Source organism: Chionomys nivalis, chromosome 2 (assembly GCF_950005125.1).
Source record: "Chionomys nivalis chromosome 2, mChiNiv1.1, whole genome shotgun sequence".
NCBI classification, from domain to species: Eukaryota; Metazoa; Chordata; class Mammalia; order Rodentia; family Cricetidae; genus Chionomys; species Chionomys nivalis.
In genome coordinates this window covers 25,415,477-25,436,359 of record NC_080087.1, presented here as the reverse complement: position 1 = coordinate 25,436,359, position 20,883 = coordinate 25,415,477, and the positions used below count along the sequence as shown (strand labels likewise).

The 20,883-nt window shown below is 42.4% G+C and overlaps 1 protein-coding gene across 2 annotated transcripts in view; it reads left to right on the top strand.

Moving 5' to 3' along the window:
• Aig1 (androgen induced 1) overlaps positions 1 to 20,883 on the top strand; it is a 236,849-nt gene that overhangs the window by 184,643 nt on the left and 31,323 nt on the right. For both annotated transcript variants that reach the window (XM_057762085.1, XM_057762083.1), the window contains exon 4: positions 11,702 to 11,817. In XM_057762085.1, coding sequence (XP_057618068.1) covers positions 11,702 to 11,817 — 116 coding nt within the window. The remainder of the gene's footprint in view (positions 1 to 11,701; positions 11,818 to 20,883) is intronic.

The following is a 20,883-nucleotide window of genomic DNA, read 5'->3' as shown; positions in this document are numbered from 1 at the left end:
TTTTAAAATCACTTATTATATATTGCACTCAGGAACTTATTTTCTTTCTCATGAATTGCAGGTGGGATTCTAATAAAAACTAATGAAAAATAAGACTTGCTTCAGGGTATGAAACTTAGAAATTCCTACAACAAAAGTTGAGCTTACTGTAGTCTCTTAGGTTTAATTTTTTTGCTAAAGTACCCCTGTGCCCAGTGTATCAAGGCCACCTTCCCTCAGGCTGATTATAGTACTATGTGCTACATTACTGATGCATTTATACAGTCGCAGTTATGAGTTGATATAAAGTGAACCAGTATCCTCATGTTGGTAGACAATAGCAGTGCAAATCAAAACAGGGCCTAATATTTCTAAGGCAAGTTTGGCAATATGGACTTCCATTAGTTAGGATAGAGCAGTTTATCCTAAGATACAGTAGTGTAACTCTGAACTCTCTGTAGATCAGCTGCACAGAATTTATTCCTCACTCACACAAAGTCTTTAGTGGTCTACTTGACTCCCAGGGCAATTCCCTTCCAGGTTATAATTCAGAGATTTGGATGGAATCTGTCTTGAGGTCCCCTCATCTAAAGTCTCGGAACAGTATGGCAGAGAAGAGAGAAAACAATCACAGCAGCTTGAAACATACCAATCTGGAAATGTCCATATAACCTCCATTAATTTAAAATCCAGGGTTTAATGTATGTTCGCATGAGAAATGAGAAGATCATTGCTTGTAGTACACATGGCAAAGAAAAGTTCATCGAACCTAAACAAACACATGAAAACCTAAGGTCTTTTAGCGACAGCGCTGTTAGTCCAGAATGATAAGAAACTGATCTGCAAAGTAGGTTGTATTCCCACTTTGAGGACCTTTGAAGACCAGGCTAAGAATCAGCCCATTTGAAAGTAGCAGATGTATGTTCAAGAATGGAGTCAGGTGATCAAAATCATATTCTTAGAGCCAAACCCTGGTGTGGGCAGATGCTAATACATCCGGATGGGTGGATTCTGCTGAGAAAGTAATTTCCGAGAAAACACAGATGTGTGTTGTTCTGTGTTACGTATGTTGTTAAATGTACTAGCTCTTCTCTCTCAACAATGCACTTCAGTTTTTATAGTTCCTCCTAAACCTGCCACCTCAGGATCCTGAGGGAAGTATTGTGATGCTCTTACCACTCAAGCAATACTGTTTCTCCCACCTTCCACCTACACTGTGCCTCGTCGCCGTTACTTACCTGTGTTCTCCTTGCCATTCAAAATACTTTCGGGAGAACAGAATTTTGAAGAGAGAAGAAAGGCTTACCCATGGCTGAGTGCCCCTCCGTGGTGATGCCCTGGGGTTACTCTCGTCCTCCCTCTCAACGGAAGACTCTGTACACATGAGCTTTGCTTCCTTGTAGGAGCATCAAGAAGGTTCTGGTGTCCAGGCAGTTCTGAGCCCCTGGAATCTTGCCAACCTGACAAGATAAGGCAATGGTACATGTTCCTTATCTCTGACACTTCATGACAGTGACAGTTACCCTTCCATTGTAATACAGTATCTCCCATTGACTGTCACCCCACCGTATTTCCTGGGGTCCCACAAATAATATAGAGCATAAAGATTCACAATAGGACCACCTGAATCTGAGTTAAAATCCATCATCTTTTATTTGGGTGAATCTGAGAAAGTTTCCTAACCTTCCTGTGCTTTATCTTTTATGAAATGGGGTTGATTATGATGGTAATAATGAATATTGCTTAGAAGGTTATTGTGAGATATGACTGGGTTTTAGTCTATGTAAACATCCCTGGCATGCAGGAAAGGAATTCATGAAATCAATCACTATTTGTTGGCATTGCATAAGCCAGTCTTATCACAGACTCTCATGCTAGCAACCCTAATGAATTATATTTTTCTCCAAGGTAAGACTTCATGTTAGTATTTGGCTAATTAAAAGACATTCCCAGTGACAGCTGACCTGTAAGAATCTCCACCTACTGTATTCTGAGTTTCCATTTTAAGTACCTGAGATTGTGCTAGGAACCATCAGGATAATATTTACTAAATAAACAGATGAATGAATGAGTGAACCAAAGAGCGGGTAGAACATGTGCCTCGGTTGAAAATCTGGGTGGGCTTAGGGGTTCGGGAGCTCTGGTTAAACACTGGCTGCACAATGTATGAATTCCACCCTATCTTTAACAAATCAATCCCCTGATCCTCTCTTCCACACATAGAGTTGAAAGTGAAGATAACCACTGTACAAGAATTTTTTTGTGAATTAAATAAGAATAAAGTGGAAATTATCCACTCTAAACTCACCATATGTAGAAGGAACAGCGGGCTGCGTTCCTGCCGCCCAGCTCCCGGCCACCTGGCTAGCTTATGCTCTGAAATAACAACACACAAATTGTATTCATTTAAACACTGCCTGGCCCATTATATCTAGCCTCTTACTGGCTAACTCTCACATCTTGATTAACCCATTTCTAATAATCTGTGTAGCACCACGAGGTGGTGGCTTACGGGAAAAGATTCAGCATGTCTGACCTGGCGGCTGGCTCCATGGCGGCTGCCCTCACTGCCCTTCTTCCCAACCTTCTGTTCTGTCTACTCCACCCACCTATGTTCTGACCTATCAGGCCAAGCAGTATTTTTTATTAATTAACCAATGAAACAACAGATAGATAGAAGATCCACCTACATCAACCATGCATTAGCTCAGTAGATGGAAGCTATTTTTATTTTTATAGATGCCATATTCATGTATGTCAATTAAAAGTGAGGGAAGTATTATAAAAACATAAGGATGGACAAAACCTCATTTCCATGTGTTCAAATAGATATTAGCCAAAGTCATAGACCAGCAGGTATTTTTTATCTTTTCCTCATCTGTTTATTTTGTATACCGCATTTATTATTAAAGTTAAGGAGGGAAGAAAGCAGAACAGAGACTTGGACGTGAGACTGAGAGGTAGGAAAAGTGAGGTGAGAAACTTAGAAGGAGACCAAGACAGAGATAAAGCCCTTCTTTGGAAAAAAAAAAAAAAAGACAGAAGCAAGCCGGAGAGGGGCACCATGGCAAGTAAGTCCCTCCTTGTCCCATCTTCCACTCTGCCTCAAGCTTGGCCTTTCTATTATTGATATCTAATTGGCTTCCCTTATCTTCATAGACTTTAAATCCACGGCAGAAATTTGGACTTACGGTGGAAGAAGAATTTGGCACAATGCATGAAAAAGAAAACCCCCAAAATTTGGCTTACAGCTGTCTTCGCCGTTCATTTCACTGGTGCGTTCTGAGGTGATACAGTGGTATCGTCTCTTTGGTGCACTGTGCCGTGCCTTCACATGACGTATTTTTACTCTTGTCAGCCAGCTCCTTCCTTTCCCGTTTTTCTGCATGTCACCCCTAGACCCTTGTAGAAACCCAGCTCAGAGGTGTGCTGCTCTGTGAAATCTTTCCTTGATCGACCAAATCGGATCAGAGGTTTGGGGACCTTGCACCATGTCTCCCATGCCTAGAGCTCGCCACACTCCTCACAGAGGTGCTAGGCTATGAGAACTTCAGTGCTAACTGTGGGGTGTTCCCAGAAGCAGTAAAAGCCAGGCCACTGAACACTGCACTGTAACACTTTAAAAGTTGGTCTATAAGACACTGGCTGCAAATGAAGAGAAAATGTATAGCACAGGGGTACCTCCCAATATAGTGCCATCGACCCTCAGTACCTCATAAATGCAATCATTAGGACGATTCAGCAAAGGAATTTACTATCCTTAACTCGCTTTTAAAATTACTTGTAAATGTATCTTTTATAACAGCCCCTCTAGTTTGTTACTTTCCCAGTGTAATTGTTTCCATGATGTAAAAAATATGCATGTCTGGATTTAATGTGTGACACTATTTAGTTGATTTGTTCTAGTGATTAAAACCATATCCTAGGAGTTGTTGGGACTGGTGTCAGAGCTGAATGCATCCAAAACTGAGTACTCAGGCTATAAAGGAGTTGGCAAGGGCCTGGAACATTCTGGTGCTAGCGTTAATTCCACCTAAACCCAGTGTTTTACCCTGGGTCATGATTTCTAACCTCGTTTCAAACAGGAGGTTGCTCCTGGGTAAAAAGTCCTTTAACGACGTCACAGCACGCAGAAACAGATGGTCAATGCTATATGCCACAAAGACACCATCAAAATAGAGTCGACGTCATGTTTACAGACACTATCAACTAAGACCAGTACCTTCACACCTAGGAAAGGAAAGCCCAGGACAAAAGGAAGTATCTGGAAAAAGAAAAACCATAGTAGCTGAAACTGACAGTTCCTTCCATTGTGAACTCTATAAAGTATGTCTGTTTGGGGGTGGCACACCTTGACCTGACCATTTAATAGAATTAATAACAACAATTTCAGAATAAAAGATTTAATCAGATTTAGAAGTAAGGTTTTAGGTTTGCTACTTCACATGGGCACACACAGCTCTTTCCTCAAGGAGAATGAGGAAAACCCTATGTGGAGTCAAATAAGAGCAACCACGGCACAGAAACATCATTTCAGGTTACCCTAAGTCATGTGTCCAACACGGTGACATTATGTGATGTTTTTATAGTAACAGAACACAAAGTCATGAATCAAGGTATTTTCTTGATAGCATGTTTTAGCCTTTGGATTGGTGGACACTAGCCCTTTATATCTGGTTCTCAAAAAAGAGTGCATTTGATAATCTCAAGGATGCTAGGGCCGATGCAGAGGTGGGTTATGAAGAGAGCCCAAGATCACTAGACTTTAGACTGACAACATTTCAGCTCTCCATCATTACAATGTTCTTATAAGTTGGTCAGTCTTGTAGTCTTTAACACAGGTGTGTCTCCCCACCCCACTCCTGCTCCCATCCCCCACCCCTGCCACGCAACCACTTCCTGAGAACTTCAGTTTGCACAAATGAGCCTGCATCAGTTTGTTTCCAAGCTGCCTGGGGTCTTGATTTCTTTCTCCCTGAAAGAGGAGATGTGTCTCATTGATTCTGAATTCACAGTGACCCCAGGAGTTTTTCTTGTGCCCATCGAGCACTGGGCTTGCATTCAGAGTGCATAAGTCAGTGGGACAGTGAATCAGCCAGTATCATGTGGTTTTCCCGCTTTTATGATGTTCCCCTTTCTATCACTTCAAATTATGTAACTTCATTTCTTAAACCTGGAATTTCCTTCTTGTTTTATTACCAAATAAAGATTTCTCAATTTAATCCCCTTTTATCATGTCAGTGACCAAGGTGATTAAAAAGAAAATCAAGTTGTATGGTGAGTGTGCATTTTTTCATGCACTAGGGCAGGGTTTCACGTTACTTTATTTTTGATGGACCTGTAACCCTGATGGGCCTCGTTATGGACTTCTTCACCTCTGTCCTCTTAGGCAAGGTCAGTCATACATCTGCTCATGCCTCAGTCTGCACCGAGGTACCCAGGTTCACGCTGCCATATGCACGCACACAGGGATGTTCCCAAACTTGTGTGCAGGGACTTCTTTCTATTTGTGATCGTCTGTTGTCATAAGGATGTAAGAAACATAGATGCCCTAACGTGAGGCCTATAGCTGTAAGAAATCCGCAGAGACTGCCCATGTTCTCCAGATGTACAAAGGTGGACACTGGAGCACATTTTCTCTATTACTGACCAGAGCTTCTTATGCCCCACCTTCCAAAACTGGCCTTTCTTTTAATGAAGAAATAACTTGTCTAGCATCTACGTGGCAAGAGAGAAGTGCTCCCCATTGGGGGTGGGTGGTTTTGTAGGAGAGAATGACAGAGAAATGGTGGAGAGCTGTCTCCAAATCTTCTCTGTTATCTCTGGCTTTGAGTGCTCGGATTGCTGCTGTCATTTCTAGGTACCTAAGGTGATCTTGGGATGTCCTCATGTCCACCCATCTCTCTTCCCTGGATTTTTGTGCCACCGCATGTAGTTTTAACCTTCTCTGAGTCAATATTAATATTTTTAAAAACTTCCCTTTGTGTATAGGTTGCTGGTTGCCCTCACAAATAGTCATAAGAGTCTGAGAGTCCGTATCCATGAGCAGCATAAACCTGTTTCCTTAACACTGTTAAATAACAGTACCTTCTTTCTTTCTTTCTTTATTTATTTATTTATTTACTTATTTATTTATTTATTTATTTAGTAAAGATTTCTGCCTCCTCCCCACCACCGCCTCCCATTCCCCCCTCCCCCAGTCAACTCCCCCTCCCTCAGCAGCCCGAAGAGCAGTGTGGGAAGTCCAAGGACCTCTCACCTCCTTCCAGGTCTAGTAAGGTGAGCATCCAAACAGCCTAGGCTCCCACAAAGCCAGTACGTGCAGTAGGATCAAAACCCGGTGCCATTGTTCTTGACTTCTCAGCAGTCCTCATTGTCCGCTATGTTCAGCGAGTCCGGTTTTATCCCATGCTTTTTCAGACCCAGTCCAGCTGGCCTTGGTGAGTTCCCGATAGAACATCCCCATTGTCTCAGTGTGTGGGTGCACCCCTCGCAGTCCTGAGTTCCTTGCTCGTGCTCTCTCTCCTTCTGCTCCTCATTTGGGCCTTGGGATTTCAGTCCGGTGCTCCAATGTGGGTCTCTGTCTCTGTCTCTTTTCATCGCCTGATGAAGGTTAATATCCAGAAGGATAACTATATGTTTTTCTTTGGGTTCACCTTCTTATTTAGCTTCTCTAGGATCACGAATTATAGGCTCAATGTCCTTTATTTATGGCTAGAAACCCATTATGAGTGAGTGCATCCCATGTTAACAGTACCTTCTTCTGACATAAGTACCTGGACTTGCTGCTTGCACAACTCTCCTTATTTTTGGCAAAAAAAAAAAAAAATCATTCACAAATAGTCTGGTAGTTCTAGAACTTACCAACAACCTCCTCTCAGGTATCCCAGTGTGCAGACTGTATTTGCATTAAGCAGCGCGTGGTTATTCTAACAAACTTCTGAGATAATCACCTGAGAGGAGGAAAGGTTTGTTTTGGCTTTGAGTTTTGGAGTTTCAGTCCATAATTAACTGGCCCTGCTGCTCTTGGCAAGGATGCAAGGCAGCGCAAAGCCACTAACTACCTCATGGCCAAGAAGTGACGCACAGAAAGAAAAGGGACCAGGTTCCCGCAGTGTCTTTCCCGTGCACATTCCCTGTGACCTGGATACCTCCCGCCTGATCCCACCTCTTCAGGTTTCTGTCATATCCCAACAGCCTCAAGCTGGGAATCAAGCCTTTAACACATGGCCTTTTGGTGGGGGGAGGGAGGGCTTTGAGCTCCTACGTATAGGCATAACCCTAGGAGTGTGCGATATGGCAGAGAGCCCTGGCATTAAAGGTAACTAAATCACACAGTGAAAGATGGTTCCCTGTTCATTGTCCTTCTGATCCCATTAGGAAAGTCTATTTGTGTTCATATGTCTTTAATGCCCCTCTCATACTTGTTAACATCCTCATCACATGCAAGGCCTCATAATAAGGTGTCCTGTATGCCGGGCTCTTTTCTGAGTGCTACAGATATCCCAGCAAGCACACTGCAAGCTCTCCATTCCCATTCAGCCATGGTCCTAGCTGAAAATATATCCTGATGCTCAAGTCCTTGAGATGGAGTGCTACCTGGGAATAAACAGGTACCTGGAGTGGGAAGGTCTTATACATATAGATTTAAAGTAAGCATCCTTCTGCTGCTCCAGATTTGACCTTCCAGCTCAGTTTCTGCTGGAGCACTCATAACTTACCAACTGTTTTCCATTCATAAAACTTTACCTATAAGGCAACAACTTCTCTTTGGGATAAATACTTGACACTGTGTTATTGATATAAACAATTTATAAATAAGAATAATATGTACCAAAAACGTTTGGAGGAGGCACTCTATATTCTTTTGTGCGTGAAAATTATGAGTGATGAATGTTAGCTTGCTAAAAAAAAAATTTCCCTTGGAGTTTGCCACTGGCCACACCTTCACATATGCAGCGAGCCACCTGGAGGCTTCTTGTCAATGATCATGTCCCTGATGGAATACATTGCCCCCTTTCCATTACAGCAGACGCCAGGGAGGCCGTGGGCTATCAGATCTTCCTTTCCTCAAAACACTTCCTGTATGGCATCGGCAAAGTACACCGTGGCCTTGCCAAGTACAACACCTGGTCATCATCAGGCGTGCGAGGTACAAGAAAGGAACTGGGCAACTGAGTGTATTTGGGCTGGTTGTTTGCACTCCGTTTGTAGAAAAGTGGCTCGTTTCCTACTCACTTTGGATCAATGAATGAAGAAGTAGGGTTCAGGAATTTCTTCATGAATAACCAGCCCAAACCATAATGCTGTTACCTATAACCCACCCAAGCCTTCAGGGTCAACCTTGTGCTCAGAGTAAAAGTACAGTTTGCAGATCTCTTTCTGGGTAACATTTGATGAGTCGTGCATTTTGTTTTTTATTCTGTAATATTACAACTGGTATCTCAAACTGTTGGTGAAATTCCCAGTCAGTGTCATCTGAAATAACTAGATTAAAAGGGAAAAAACAGTAAAATGCATCTCTAAAATACATTCTACTCTGCATTAGCACACAGCACCTCTTTTTCACTACAGAGCAGAATGTACAGTTTCAAAATAGCAACAATAATAGGGAAGATAAACAACGAAATATAAAGCTAGCCTTCTGTGCAGTCACGCACCCTACACCCATGGAATGTCACACTCTTACTAATCGATACTCAGAGATAGATGGTCTGCGGAAGAGCATGCTGAGGCCAGAAATGTCCAGCACTTTAATACTTATTACAAAACCATGTCTTTCTATTTTCTCTACAACTATGAGTTAGAAACTTTTCCCAAAGCCGGGCGATGGTGGCGCACGCCTTTAATCCCAGCACTCGGGAGGCAGAGGCAGGTGGATCTCTGTGAGTTCGAGACCAGCCTGGTCTACAAGAGCTAGTTCCAGGACAGGCTCCAAAAACCACAGAGAAACCCTGTCTCGAAAAACAAAAAACAAAAAAAAAAAAAAAGAAAGAAACTTTTCCCAAAAATACTTATCTTGATATCACAATGTGTCGTTCACCTGCCAACACTTACCTGCCACCTGATCCCATTGTCCTGAAATGCTAGAGCTTGAAAATCATGACATTTATTTCCTGCCTTTTCCTTGAATATGCAAATAATATAGTAATATCAGTACAACACAAACAATATAGTAAGATCAGGACGCAGACGGTATAGTAAGATCAGCACACAAACAATATACTAAGATCATATTAAAAATTCTCAAATGTCTTCCCTGGTTTCTCACTTCAAAGATTTAAGGTTTTCACTGAGAGGTCTTTCACTGCCATTGTTAGGTTCACACCTAGATGTTGTTGAGGCTGTTTTGCATGGTCCTGTTTGCATGACCTCTTTCTCACCTTGCACGTCATCGGTAAATAGAAAGCTTGCTGGGTTTTGTAAGTTGGGTTTGTATCTGGCCACTGTGATGGAAGTTCGAGTTACTTCGAGAAAAGCTCTCATAGAACTTTAGACATGGTCCCCTGCAAACAGAGATTATTTGACTTCTTCTCCTATTTGTACCCTTTTGCCTTCCTCCTCCTACCTAGCTGCTCTAGCTGGGACATCAAGCAGCATGTTAAAAGGGACCAAGGACAGTAATCATCCTCATCGAGTTTCTGATTTTAATGAGATTGTTTCAAGTTTTTCTCCATTTTGGATGATGTGGGATGCTTGCCATACATAACCTTTATGTTGAAACACATTCTCTCCATGCCTATTCTATCTAGGACTTTTATCATGAAGGGCAGTGAATTTCTTAAATGATTAGAAAAATATCTTTGAAAGCGTTTAACAGCCTTAGCAATCAAGAAAAGCAAATCAAAACTACTTTGGGATTTCATCCCACCCCAGTCAGAATGGCTAAGATAAAGAAAACAACTGTCTAGAGATGTTGGCGAGGATGTGGGGAAGAGTAACCTTCATTCGCTGTTGGTTGGGAATGCAAGCTGGTTCAACCACTGTGAAAAGCTGTGTGGAGAATTCTCAAAAAAACTAAAAACAGATCTATCATATGCCCGAATTATACCTCGCCTTGGCACATATCTGAAGAACTCAGCATCCTACTGCAGAGATCTGTTTGACCATGTTCATTGCTGCTCTGTTCACAATATGCAGGAAATAGAAGCTGACTAAATTTCTGGCAACTGGTGAATGCTTAATGAAAATGGGGTACAAATGCACAATAGAATTCTTTTCAAATGTGAAGAAAAATATAATCATCAAGGTTGCCGGTAAATGGATAGAACTGGGAGGTACTGTACTGAGTGAGGTAACCCAGAGCCAGAAATACAAACTGTATGTTCTCTTATCTGTGGATCTCAGCTCCAAATCTGTAAACTTAAATATATAATCCGGAGCAACCATAGAAGCTGGAAAAATAGAAAATGGCAGTGGGGAGAAGGGGGTTGGAGACAGAGCACTAGGAGGGGGAATAGTAGATCATAAGTGTTTTGAAGAGGAAAAGGGAGAAAACTCAGACAGGGCTTAGCTGAAGGTAGGAAAGGAAGGGTACATGATGAAGAAAGAAAAATAACAGTAAGGATGTTTAAGAGACAGACCATAGGGAAACACTTTGTATTTATATAAAAATACATACAGATGGTGTCAGAGCTTCTGTTATTTTCATTCTGTTTATTTATTTATTATTCTACAGGTTTTACTTATATGTTATGGCTCTAGTTTTGAACTTAAATGGGATTCCCGAGTGTGTGAGCGAGTGTATCTGTATGTGTTTCTTGTGCCTTTTCTTGGATTCTTTTACTTCTGTTTGTTTGTCTTGTCCTATTCCAATTTCCTTTGTTTTATCTTGTTATATTTCATAATTATCCCTTAGATGCCTGCTTGTTTTCTAACAAGAGACAAGAAGGGTGTGGATCCAGATGGGAGGGGAGATGAGGAAGAACCAGGAGAAGCAGAGAAGGGAAAAAGTAACCAGTGGAAAAAATCTATCTTCAATAAAAAGAAAAAATGCAATATTTATACATACATATATAATTATACATACACACACACACATGCACACACACATACAGATAGAGAGGCATATAGAACTTCTTCTTTAAGCTATTCTTAAACCACAACACAGTCGTAGGCCCGAAACAAAACTGTATTAACTCTGTACAGAAAGGCTAGCACACACACTGTGACTGCTGGTGCTTGTTGTCACCTTGACAGGATCTAGAGTCACCTGGAGATGGACCTCTGTACATGCCTATGGCATGTGCATACATGGGAGGGGGGCTATCTTGATTATGCTATTTAGTGTGAGGAGACCCATCTCAATTGTGAGCAGGCAAGGCACCCTGAACTGTATACAATGGGGAGTGAGCTGAGCATGAAGGTCTTTAACTGTCTCTTGTGCTCTCTCTCTCTCTCTCTCTCTCTCTCTCTCTCTCTCTCTCTCTCTCTCTCTCTCTCTTTGGTCCCCCTTTTTGGTTTTTTGTATGTCTTTTTATGTGATAAAAATTTCCCATTGTGAATATCAGATAAAATAAAGCTTCAAAACTTTAAGTACAGACACAAGAATACTAATGGAGCAGTGGCTGCAGCACATGTTTTTGTATCCATTCTCTCATGAGGGAGCTATGCACGGCTGTCTGTTATGGGTCTTTCCGGGGAATTTACACCATTCGTTCTGTGGAGAGAAATTACTGTAAAGAGGCAATGATGAGGATTAGTCTTCCCTGTTCTTTTCCAGCACACGACGGTTTTACCCTTTATATTAATCGAGATGAGGACATCCCACCATCAGTATCCCAGTAGGAGCAGCGGACTCGCCGCCATATGCACCTTCTCCGTGAGCTATATATTATGGTAAGGAGCATGCCTGCTGGGCGTTCGTACTCTATTAGATTCTACGCTGCTAAATATGGGCACATATTGTATTATGGATATAATCACTAACAGATTCACACTGCGTGTCTCATTTGGTCCAAGACCTGGGCTTTGTCTTGTTTCCCCAGATGCTTATATTTTTAGAAATATATGCCAAACCTCACACAGCAGGAATTTGTTGAACAATCCCATGTAAGCAGTGCGCCTTCCAAGGCTACGTTTTTCAACTTGTTTTCAAACTAAATGTTTTTCTTGGACACTAGTTTTATAGCTTAAGGGCTTTTTCTTTTGCTGGGGATTTTGTTTTTGTTGTTGTTTTTGTTGGGGGAGTGGAGGTTGCAACAAACACAAAGTGAAAGCAAACGAACCAACCTCTGTAAGTGAAAATATACACTTTTATGGACCTACTTAAAACCTACTCAAAAATGATCTGTTATAAGTAGAATGCATTTAACTTACTTGGTTTTGGATATCGGGGTAAATAAACCACAAGAGATGACCATGTGATCTGTTGGGCACACTCAAGTCCCAAGCTCGTGGTGCCAAATTTTTGCTTCATGTTAACTTGTTTTTTTATCATATTTCAACACTTTGATAACTCATTTATCTAATGATAGAGAATTTTTAAATTTCTTTTTCTAATTCCAAGTCCTCTTTGATATGTTAACACAGAAAAGAGGGGATTCCTCCTCTAAGCTTCTCTACCTCTTGGGACTTTTCTTGTCCTGGGTTCTAGGGTCACCATCCCCTCTTTTAGGCCTGGAGCTCTGGACCATATCCTTACAAATACCTCACGATGGTTTATAATCCTGCTCAAATCCTACACTCTTCTGGAGACATGGTGTCCATGGAGCAATTTGCTCCAGCCAGCCTAGAGATCGTGAAGAGAGTGGTCAGTATAAGACTTTACATGCTTCATATAAACTATGACATAATATCCCAGACCTGAGAAGAAAGAACATTAGCCATCAGGAATAGATAATATGTGCTGGATATAAGTAATATTCAGAGTACAGACCTCAGAATAAGCAGGCAGTAGAGTTCACCCCTTCTGCCTTCAGCCAGACCACCAACCAGTGAAAGGCTATTCATGAAGACTTGAGAAGTTTGTTTTTCTAATCACCTACTTTATACATTTTTTTGTTTCTTTGTTTATTTTCTTTAAATTTCCTTTCCAGAATCTTAAGTATTGACTTTCTCTTATAGAAAAAGTCTAAGAGATTTGTCTCACTGATGACATGTTAACAAATGATGTTGTATCTTAGAAGTGAACGTATGTGCTTTGTAAATATGAACTTGGCATTCAAAGATTGTTAACTTTCCAAAGAATCAAATATGGAAGATGCACAGTCATTCTGGGGTGCTGTCTGGAAACGCCTTGGCCTAAAAGTCAGCTCTCTTCCCTAACACTCTTCCACAAGCCCATCACTGCACTGCATGGGCTCATGTGGGGGACAAGGAAGATCTCTCTGGGGGCTGTGGTGTATTTCTGAGAATTTATTCACGTGCTGCGAAATGATCTTGCAGAACCTGGAGGTTTCACGAACCATGTTCTTTCTGATGGCTTTTCTTCCGCTGGGTATACAATCAGCCCACGTTCCAAAGAGACGCATGGGAAATACCACACAGTCCTCATTATAGACCCCCAAGATCCCTCGTTAAAATGAAGCATTACTCGTGTGCTCTGTGCCAAGTGAGGCTTGCCAGCCCCATGTACTCCCTCAGCAAACCAGTACTTGTTTAGACATGTACTTGCATTAACCAGCAAATTCCCTCAGATTTGTTCTGAGAGAGCTTTCAAAGGAGACTTTTTTTCCTTTGGTGTTCTGCCCTAGGCATTCATAGCTCTGCCAAAAGCTAAACAATGCCCCTCGAGTCATGTCACATTGTATAAATCCCAGGGTTTAATTGTTGTCAAAAAGGTACTGGCTTTTGCTCCCTTCCAGACTGTCTCGGAGCCTAACATACCAGTGACACAACGGTGAAAGATTCAGGAAATGAAATCTTCAGATAGCATACCAGTGTTGTGACTGAACATTCCAGAACCTCACGCCAAGATGGGAGAAGCCGTTCTTTATCATGTGCTAATTATAAAATAAGCAGGTCTTCTTTTCAATGCTGGGAATGGCAAGTTGACTACACCTCAGGGTTGCTGGCCAGGCTGCCTGGCTACTCTTGTTGTATGCTGGCTCTCCGATCTCCTAAGTCTTCTTTTCCATCTTGTTCTGGTCTCCCCCTAGATTTGGATAGGATTGTTGAGAAAGTGAGGAAGCAATGCCTTTATTCACTGGTACCAGAGTGTGGACATCTCCCAGCCCCGTGTGGGTCTTCTCCAAGCTTAGCCTCCTAAGGTCACTTCAGACCCCATGAGCACTTCTGCCTGCCTCCTGAGTTTCCCTCTCAGTCGCTCAAATGTTGGAGGCACAAACATCCTCCTGCCCATCTCTAAGGAGTTCTCAACTCCTTTCTTATACACCTCTCCCCCGCCATCACCTCCTACACGTTTCTCTGTACTTTGTAAGATGCCGAGCGTGCAGTAGGGGACCCTTGGTCTTCAGCAGGAGATGGACACCATGCTATATGTGTTTATTCAGATACTCTTTTAGTTCCTTTTGATAGCTCTACATCTTTGGCATTTCTTACCCATTGTCACAGAGAAGGAATGAAAGCTCACAGAGGATATTTAGCTTGCCTAAGACAAACTGCAAGCCTATTGCCACACACTAGTACAAGCCCAGGTACACGGCTCAGAGTCCACACCATTAACCATGCCCTCTGCTGCCCGTCCTGGGTGAAAAGTGGTCTAGTGGATGAACGGATTACGGGAGGCTTTGCTTTTCTGAGTGTTTTGAAGAAAACCTCAAGTTTAGGAATGAAGCCCCTTTTCTGGATTGGACCCCACTCCCCTGCCTCACCTCTTTGGAACCCAGCTTCCTTGGATTGAAATTATAGAAGAGAACAGTATGAATGCACAGGGGTTGAGGCGACCCCATTCTTTAACGGAGCCCGAGAACAAGGCTGCCCTCAGAATAGAAACTTCCTGTCTGCTGCAGTCAGTCCTCAGAGGCATCACGGCAAAGAGCAATAAAAGCGCCTAATGTTTTCTTCTTGAGAGTTTGAGAATCTTAGTCAAGCCTTCAGTTCTTCCCCGCTCTGTAATTTGCTTTCCTCCTTCACACTGTCTTCACTGTAGAAATCCAAAACAACTCTGAGGGACATGAAAATAGCATTTTTATTGTCTCACAGCCCTGATGGTTTTTGACAGATTCCATATTCCAAATCTCATTATCCCAAATGGGTTCATTAAACAACTTCCCAACATAAAAAAATAAAGTAAAATCAGAATGCAGTGTGATTTCCCTTTTATGATCCAATCCCAAATGATTCCAGATCTGAATTCTATGTCCCACCAAACTCATCTCACCACAGAATGCTGGATTATGTCTTGTTTTCTTATTGGCACCTTTCTGTATTTTCCTCAAGCTCTTGCTGAAAACAAACACATTTCTTTTTATATGCATTGTCTTCAAACTCAGAAAATCTTTTGACAAAAAATTAAAATGTACTCTAAAATATAATATTCTTAGACATGAGAAAAAATTAGAAAGAAAGTGGAATTTTAGATCACATGAAAGCCCTATTCAGTAGGCTGTTTCCTCACCAGTTGAGCAAATATTGGCAGACATGTAGTTGTTCTTTGATCAGAAGATTGCATTTTTTCCTGATCACCCTGAACAGTTTATTCCACCATAATGGCCTTCCCTGTTAACTTTTATGTCTTTCATAGTATTTGAGTTTGTTTTTTTTTTTGTTGTTTGTGGTGTTTTGTTTTGTTTTGTTTTCTGGTATTGCAGAACTGGGCCCAAGCTCAAAGAGTTGGATTAGAAGCGCCTACCATTCTGGAGCGAGATGCCTCTCCTGGGGCTTGAGAAGGAGGAGGAGTGGTCAAGGACTCTGGTCAAGGACTCTGTTTCTGTCCCCTTCACCAAACAGCCCACTCTTCACCAGGATTCTCTTTGCCATCTCCCCAACTCTCTGCTCTCAGCCTAGCCGGGAAAGGGGAAGGGTGTCATTGCTAATTCAGTTTGAGTTCTGTGGAGCCTTCTGAGAAGGAAGCACCACCACACACTCACTGAGGGCAAGCATGAGAGAATCCCTGAGAAATGGTGGGGCTGAGGCGGGAATCTGATCTAGGAGCCTTCCTCAGTTGTCCCATAGGAGCCAGGAAGAATATGGCAGGAGAGAGGAGGGATAGCCATGGGACAGCCTGCCTGAACCGGGAGGGACGACGGCAAATGGAGAAAGCTGTTGTTCTCCCAGTCCTCTCCTGCAGATGGGTAAGCTTCATGGGAATCTGGTTTCACAGAGGAAAGCTTGGCACTGAGATGTCTCAGTGGCCCAATGACAAGTGCAGCCTCCAGGCAAAAAAATTTTGCAAGAGCAAGCAAGGGAGTGTGTGTGCTGCCACAGTCAGAGGTCAAGGGAGGCAGCCACGTCTCCCCGTGGTCCTCAGTGCCCCTGTCAGGAAGTTAGTCAGGATTTCCATGAGACCAGAAAAATGGCAGGCTGGGACAATGACTCAGTGAGTAAGAAGGGGCACTTGTTTTGTAATTATGAGCACTTGAGTTTGAATTCGCAGCACACATGGGAAAAGCTATGCATAGCCCTGCTTGCCTCAAACCCCAAGACTGACAGGCAGAGACAGGTAGCTCCTGAGAGGTTGCTGGCTAGCCTGTCTATCCAAAATGATGAGCTTCTCGTTCAGTGAGTGACCTTGTCTCCGGGCAGTAAGGGGTGGAAATTGATAGAGGAAGGAAGACACCTGACAAATCGCCCTGGCCATGCATGCACCACACACGTACAACACACACACACACAGCAATCAGAGAAACTGACATACATTGGCCACCATATGACTGGCACTCCATGCAGTAGCCATCTTTAGCCTCTCTGTTCTCTAAGTATGCTGAGTCACTGAATTCCCTTACCTGTTTCTTCATTCCTCGGAAGTTAGGCTTCATCCTGGTGTTGGTATACATATGTTTCAGATGCTCTGCTCATCTCTCTTCTTCCAAGGATCTTGGGAAAACCCTTGATCCTCTCTTGGCCTCATTTTCCCCCTATAAAATGGGAAAAAGCTAAGCATCGGTCTCTCAGAGTTGTGAAGATTAATGAACACATAGGGACCCACAGGGAAGTTTCGCATTCTCTTTAGGCAAAAGAAAACTATCCCAGAAGCCTACAGAATCTCTTTCTCATCCCCAAACTTTATTTTCATTTTGTGCCTTGTTCTTCTCATGGGTCTTACTCCTCCTTCATGCTGATTGTGTCTCTGCAGCTTATTAGGAATGTGGAAAACATAAAGCGTTTTTCTGAAATGTTCCTATGGTTCATGTATTAAGTTATTTCCAGCGCTCAGCTCTCCCCTGAGACTTGAGAATGTCATTGCTTTCCCATTATTCCAATTTGCTCATTTTTCACAAGCACTTGCTTGAGAAAGCATTGTTTTCTTATATTCTAACAAGAAACCTCTTTGGACAACTCAGGGTGTCACAGCTGAAAGTGGCTTGCTAGGGGTCCTTCGGAGTGTGCACTGGGGCACAGGTCAGGTGAATTCTCCCTCTTCCCCAAACATCCATGTTGGAGTTCTTCAGAGACCAGTGCCAGTACCTCATTTATTCTCCCCAAGTCAGTGTGTTTCTCCTGTGTCTGCAATAACTCCATCCCAGACCATCAGGTCAGAAACTCTCCTAAACTTAGACCGTTATCTACTCATTTAGCAATTACAAAACCACCTTGGGCCATACTGATCTCCTTATCCCATCCACACACCCACACCCCTCTCCCCCGCATCATTGCCCACCCGGTATTCATGCCAGAAACACAATGGACATGCTGAAGTTATCTCTCTGGTATTGAGAACAGGCCATCAGTTGCCTGGCATTGCGCATCCCGGGCATCTTCAGAAGCCTCACGCTTTGCTCTCCCAGGCGAGGAGTTCCGCCCTTGTCTCTGTAAGTCCTGCTCATCATTCAGGCCCCAGCCTTGTATCTTGTTTTCTGAGAACCTTCTCTCAGGTCCCACATTTGGTTCTGCCTCTCTGTGGAGCATTATTAGTGTCTCATTAATTTCTATCCGGGGATTTGAAAACTAGCTAGAGTTGTGGAGTTTTGATTTTGCTTCATTATTTGTCCTCAAAGGCCCTCCCCTCACTGTCCAGGGTAAAATCAAAAAGATCTGAAATCTTAAAGAAAATAAAGAGCCTCCTTGTCTACAGGTTTAAGTGTTAATAATATTTAGACATGACAACAGTCAGAATGATGTCGAAAATATTCTTACATTAGCTTAATAAGAGAAATTATGATGGTATGTGAGTTTTAAATGAAAGCCAAGTATGGAAATGAATATATTACATGTACATTTATCATACCTGTCTTACACTTTGCTCCACAGTAACCACATAAAGTGTCTACAATGTCCCTGCTACCCATTTTTCTAAGATTGAATCTCAGCTTAATTGTCTCTTTTCCCACCTGCCTGATTTGCTTAAATTGCCAATAGAAGCTCATAAACTTCAAGAAGAAACCCCGAAGGCCACACTCTGCGGGAGTGACAGCCCATGCGAGAGGTGATCCAGTTTAAGCACTGGAAATGTTTCAAGTAGAGGAGGATTTTACTTACTCACAGCCTCCCAGCTTCCCTGAGGTGAGCTCCTGGGCTTCTGAGACCATGAGAGCCCCTGAAATCTCAGAGCATGTCCTCTGGTGGGCTGCGTGTGAGTGTTTCTGTGTGTCCCTTTACAGTGGCTCCAGACTTACCTAGGCTCCCTCCCACCACATGGCACCCACAGCCAGCAATAACCCGGAGGGTGACAGGCACCTCTCTTAAAGCACTAAACAGTGTTGGGAGCCCCAAATCAAAACTAACTGAAAATAAAGTTGCCAGTTCAGAAGAACAGAAAGCTGTACCGGAGTCAAAATACACTTCCAAGACTCAGTGGAATGTAAAGTGGAAGTGAACAAAAATAAAATAAAATAAAACATGCAAAACTTGTTCTCCAATCACCATAAAAACTCGAACTACATACAGTTAAAAGAGTCTATCCCTTCATAATTTTTAGAGGTAGAAAAGCATTATCATATTAGTTTTATTCTTCCATATTCAGAAATATCTAGATATGATACTATAGAGCAAAGTTCATTAACTTTCTCAAACAAGCATGCATGACTGCTTCCCATATACTGGACAGCAGGCAGATGGGGACGGTGAACAGTTTGTAGAAGCTTTTGCTCTGTTCAGAAGATGGCGGTCTTTTGAGGAATACGATAAAATTAAAAATCAAGGTTCCCTGACCTACCTGTGGGTCATGAAAAGATCATGTATTCTTGCCCACAGAAGTAACATATGTGATGCTTTATTGAGAATGAAGAAGAATCAGACTTTGCAAGGTTCAGAGAAAGGAAGATGACCTATTGACAAAAGAGAGGAGGTCACCACTGGACAGCCAAAGATGTGGGAGCTAAGAACTTTTGACACTTACATAATTGTAGCAGTGTAAATTCCACCTCAGTTCTCTCCAGTAATGATGCTGCGTGTTTGCGTGTGTGTGTGCATGTGCGTGTTTACAGGTAAATGTGAGAGTGGAGGTTAGAAGCTAACTTTGAGTTTCTTCTACAATCAGCGCTCCCCCCTCCCTGCCCCCCCAGTGTCTGAGAGAGGTTCTCTCACGGAGCTAGGACTCCTGGATCCAGCTGGATTGGCTGGCCAGGAACCTCCAGGGGTCCACCTGCCCCAGCCTCCTCCCTAGCTCAGGGATTGCAGATAATTTCCCCAGGCCCAGATATTTTTGTGTAAATGCTGGAGAGCAAACTCTCGTGTATGCTCAGCAAATACTTTACCAACCAAACCATCTTCTCAATTCTTTTCATTTGTTTGTTTGGTCATTTTGTTTTCTTTTTCTTTTCGGTCTTATGACAATATCCTTCCTTGAGTGGGTTTTCTAGCGGTTGGTAGTTGGCTGACTGCATGAGTGGGTGTGTTAGCCCCTTCCTATGCTACCCATTTTTGGTGAACACTCCCTAACCTGCTCTGCAGGTCCTGTTCTTTTTTGTAATTGTTTTTATTGAGCTATATATTTTTGTCTGCTCCCCTTCCTTCCTATCCCCTGCCCCCCACTCTCTCCCATGATCCCAGTTTACTCAGATCTTGCCTTTTCCTATTTCCCTTATAGATTAGATCCATTATATCTCTCATAGGGTTCTTTTTGTTGTCTAGGTTCTTTGAGATTGTGAATTGTGGGCTGGTTTTCTTTGCTTTATGTCTAAAAGCCACTTATGAGTGAGTACATATTATATTTGTCTTTCTGGGTCTGGATTACCTCACTCAGTCAGTATGATGTTTTCCAGATCTATCCATTTGCCTGCAAATTTCAAAATGTCATTATTTTTCCCCCACTGAGTAGTACTCCATTGTGTAAATGTACCACATCTTCCTTATCCATTCATTGGTCAGGAGGCCTTTAGGTTGTTTCCAGGTTCTGGCTATGACAAATAAAGCTGCTATGAACATAGTTGAGCACATGTCTTTATGGTATGATTGAGCATCTTTTGGATATATACCCAAAAATGGTATTGCTGAGTCTTGAGGTAGGTTGTTTCCTAATTTTCTGAGAAATTGTCATACTGATTTTCAAAGCACTATACAAGTTTTCTTTCTCCCACCAGCAATGCAGGAGTGTTCCCTTTACCCCACATTCTCTCCAGCATAAACTGTCATTGGTGTTTTTGATCTTGGTCATTCTTACAGGTATAAGATGAAATCTCAGAGTTGTTTTGATTTGCATTTCTCTGATGGCTAGGGATGTTGAGCATTTTAGATTCATTTGTTGAGAGTTCTATGTTTAGGTCTGTAGCCCATTTTTTATTGTATTATTTGTTCTTTTGATGACCAATTTCTTGAGTTCTTTGTTGGAGATCAGATTTCTGTCTGAGGTTTGTGAAGATATTTCCCCTTTCTGTAGGCTACCATTTTGTCTTGTTGTCTGTG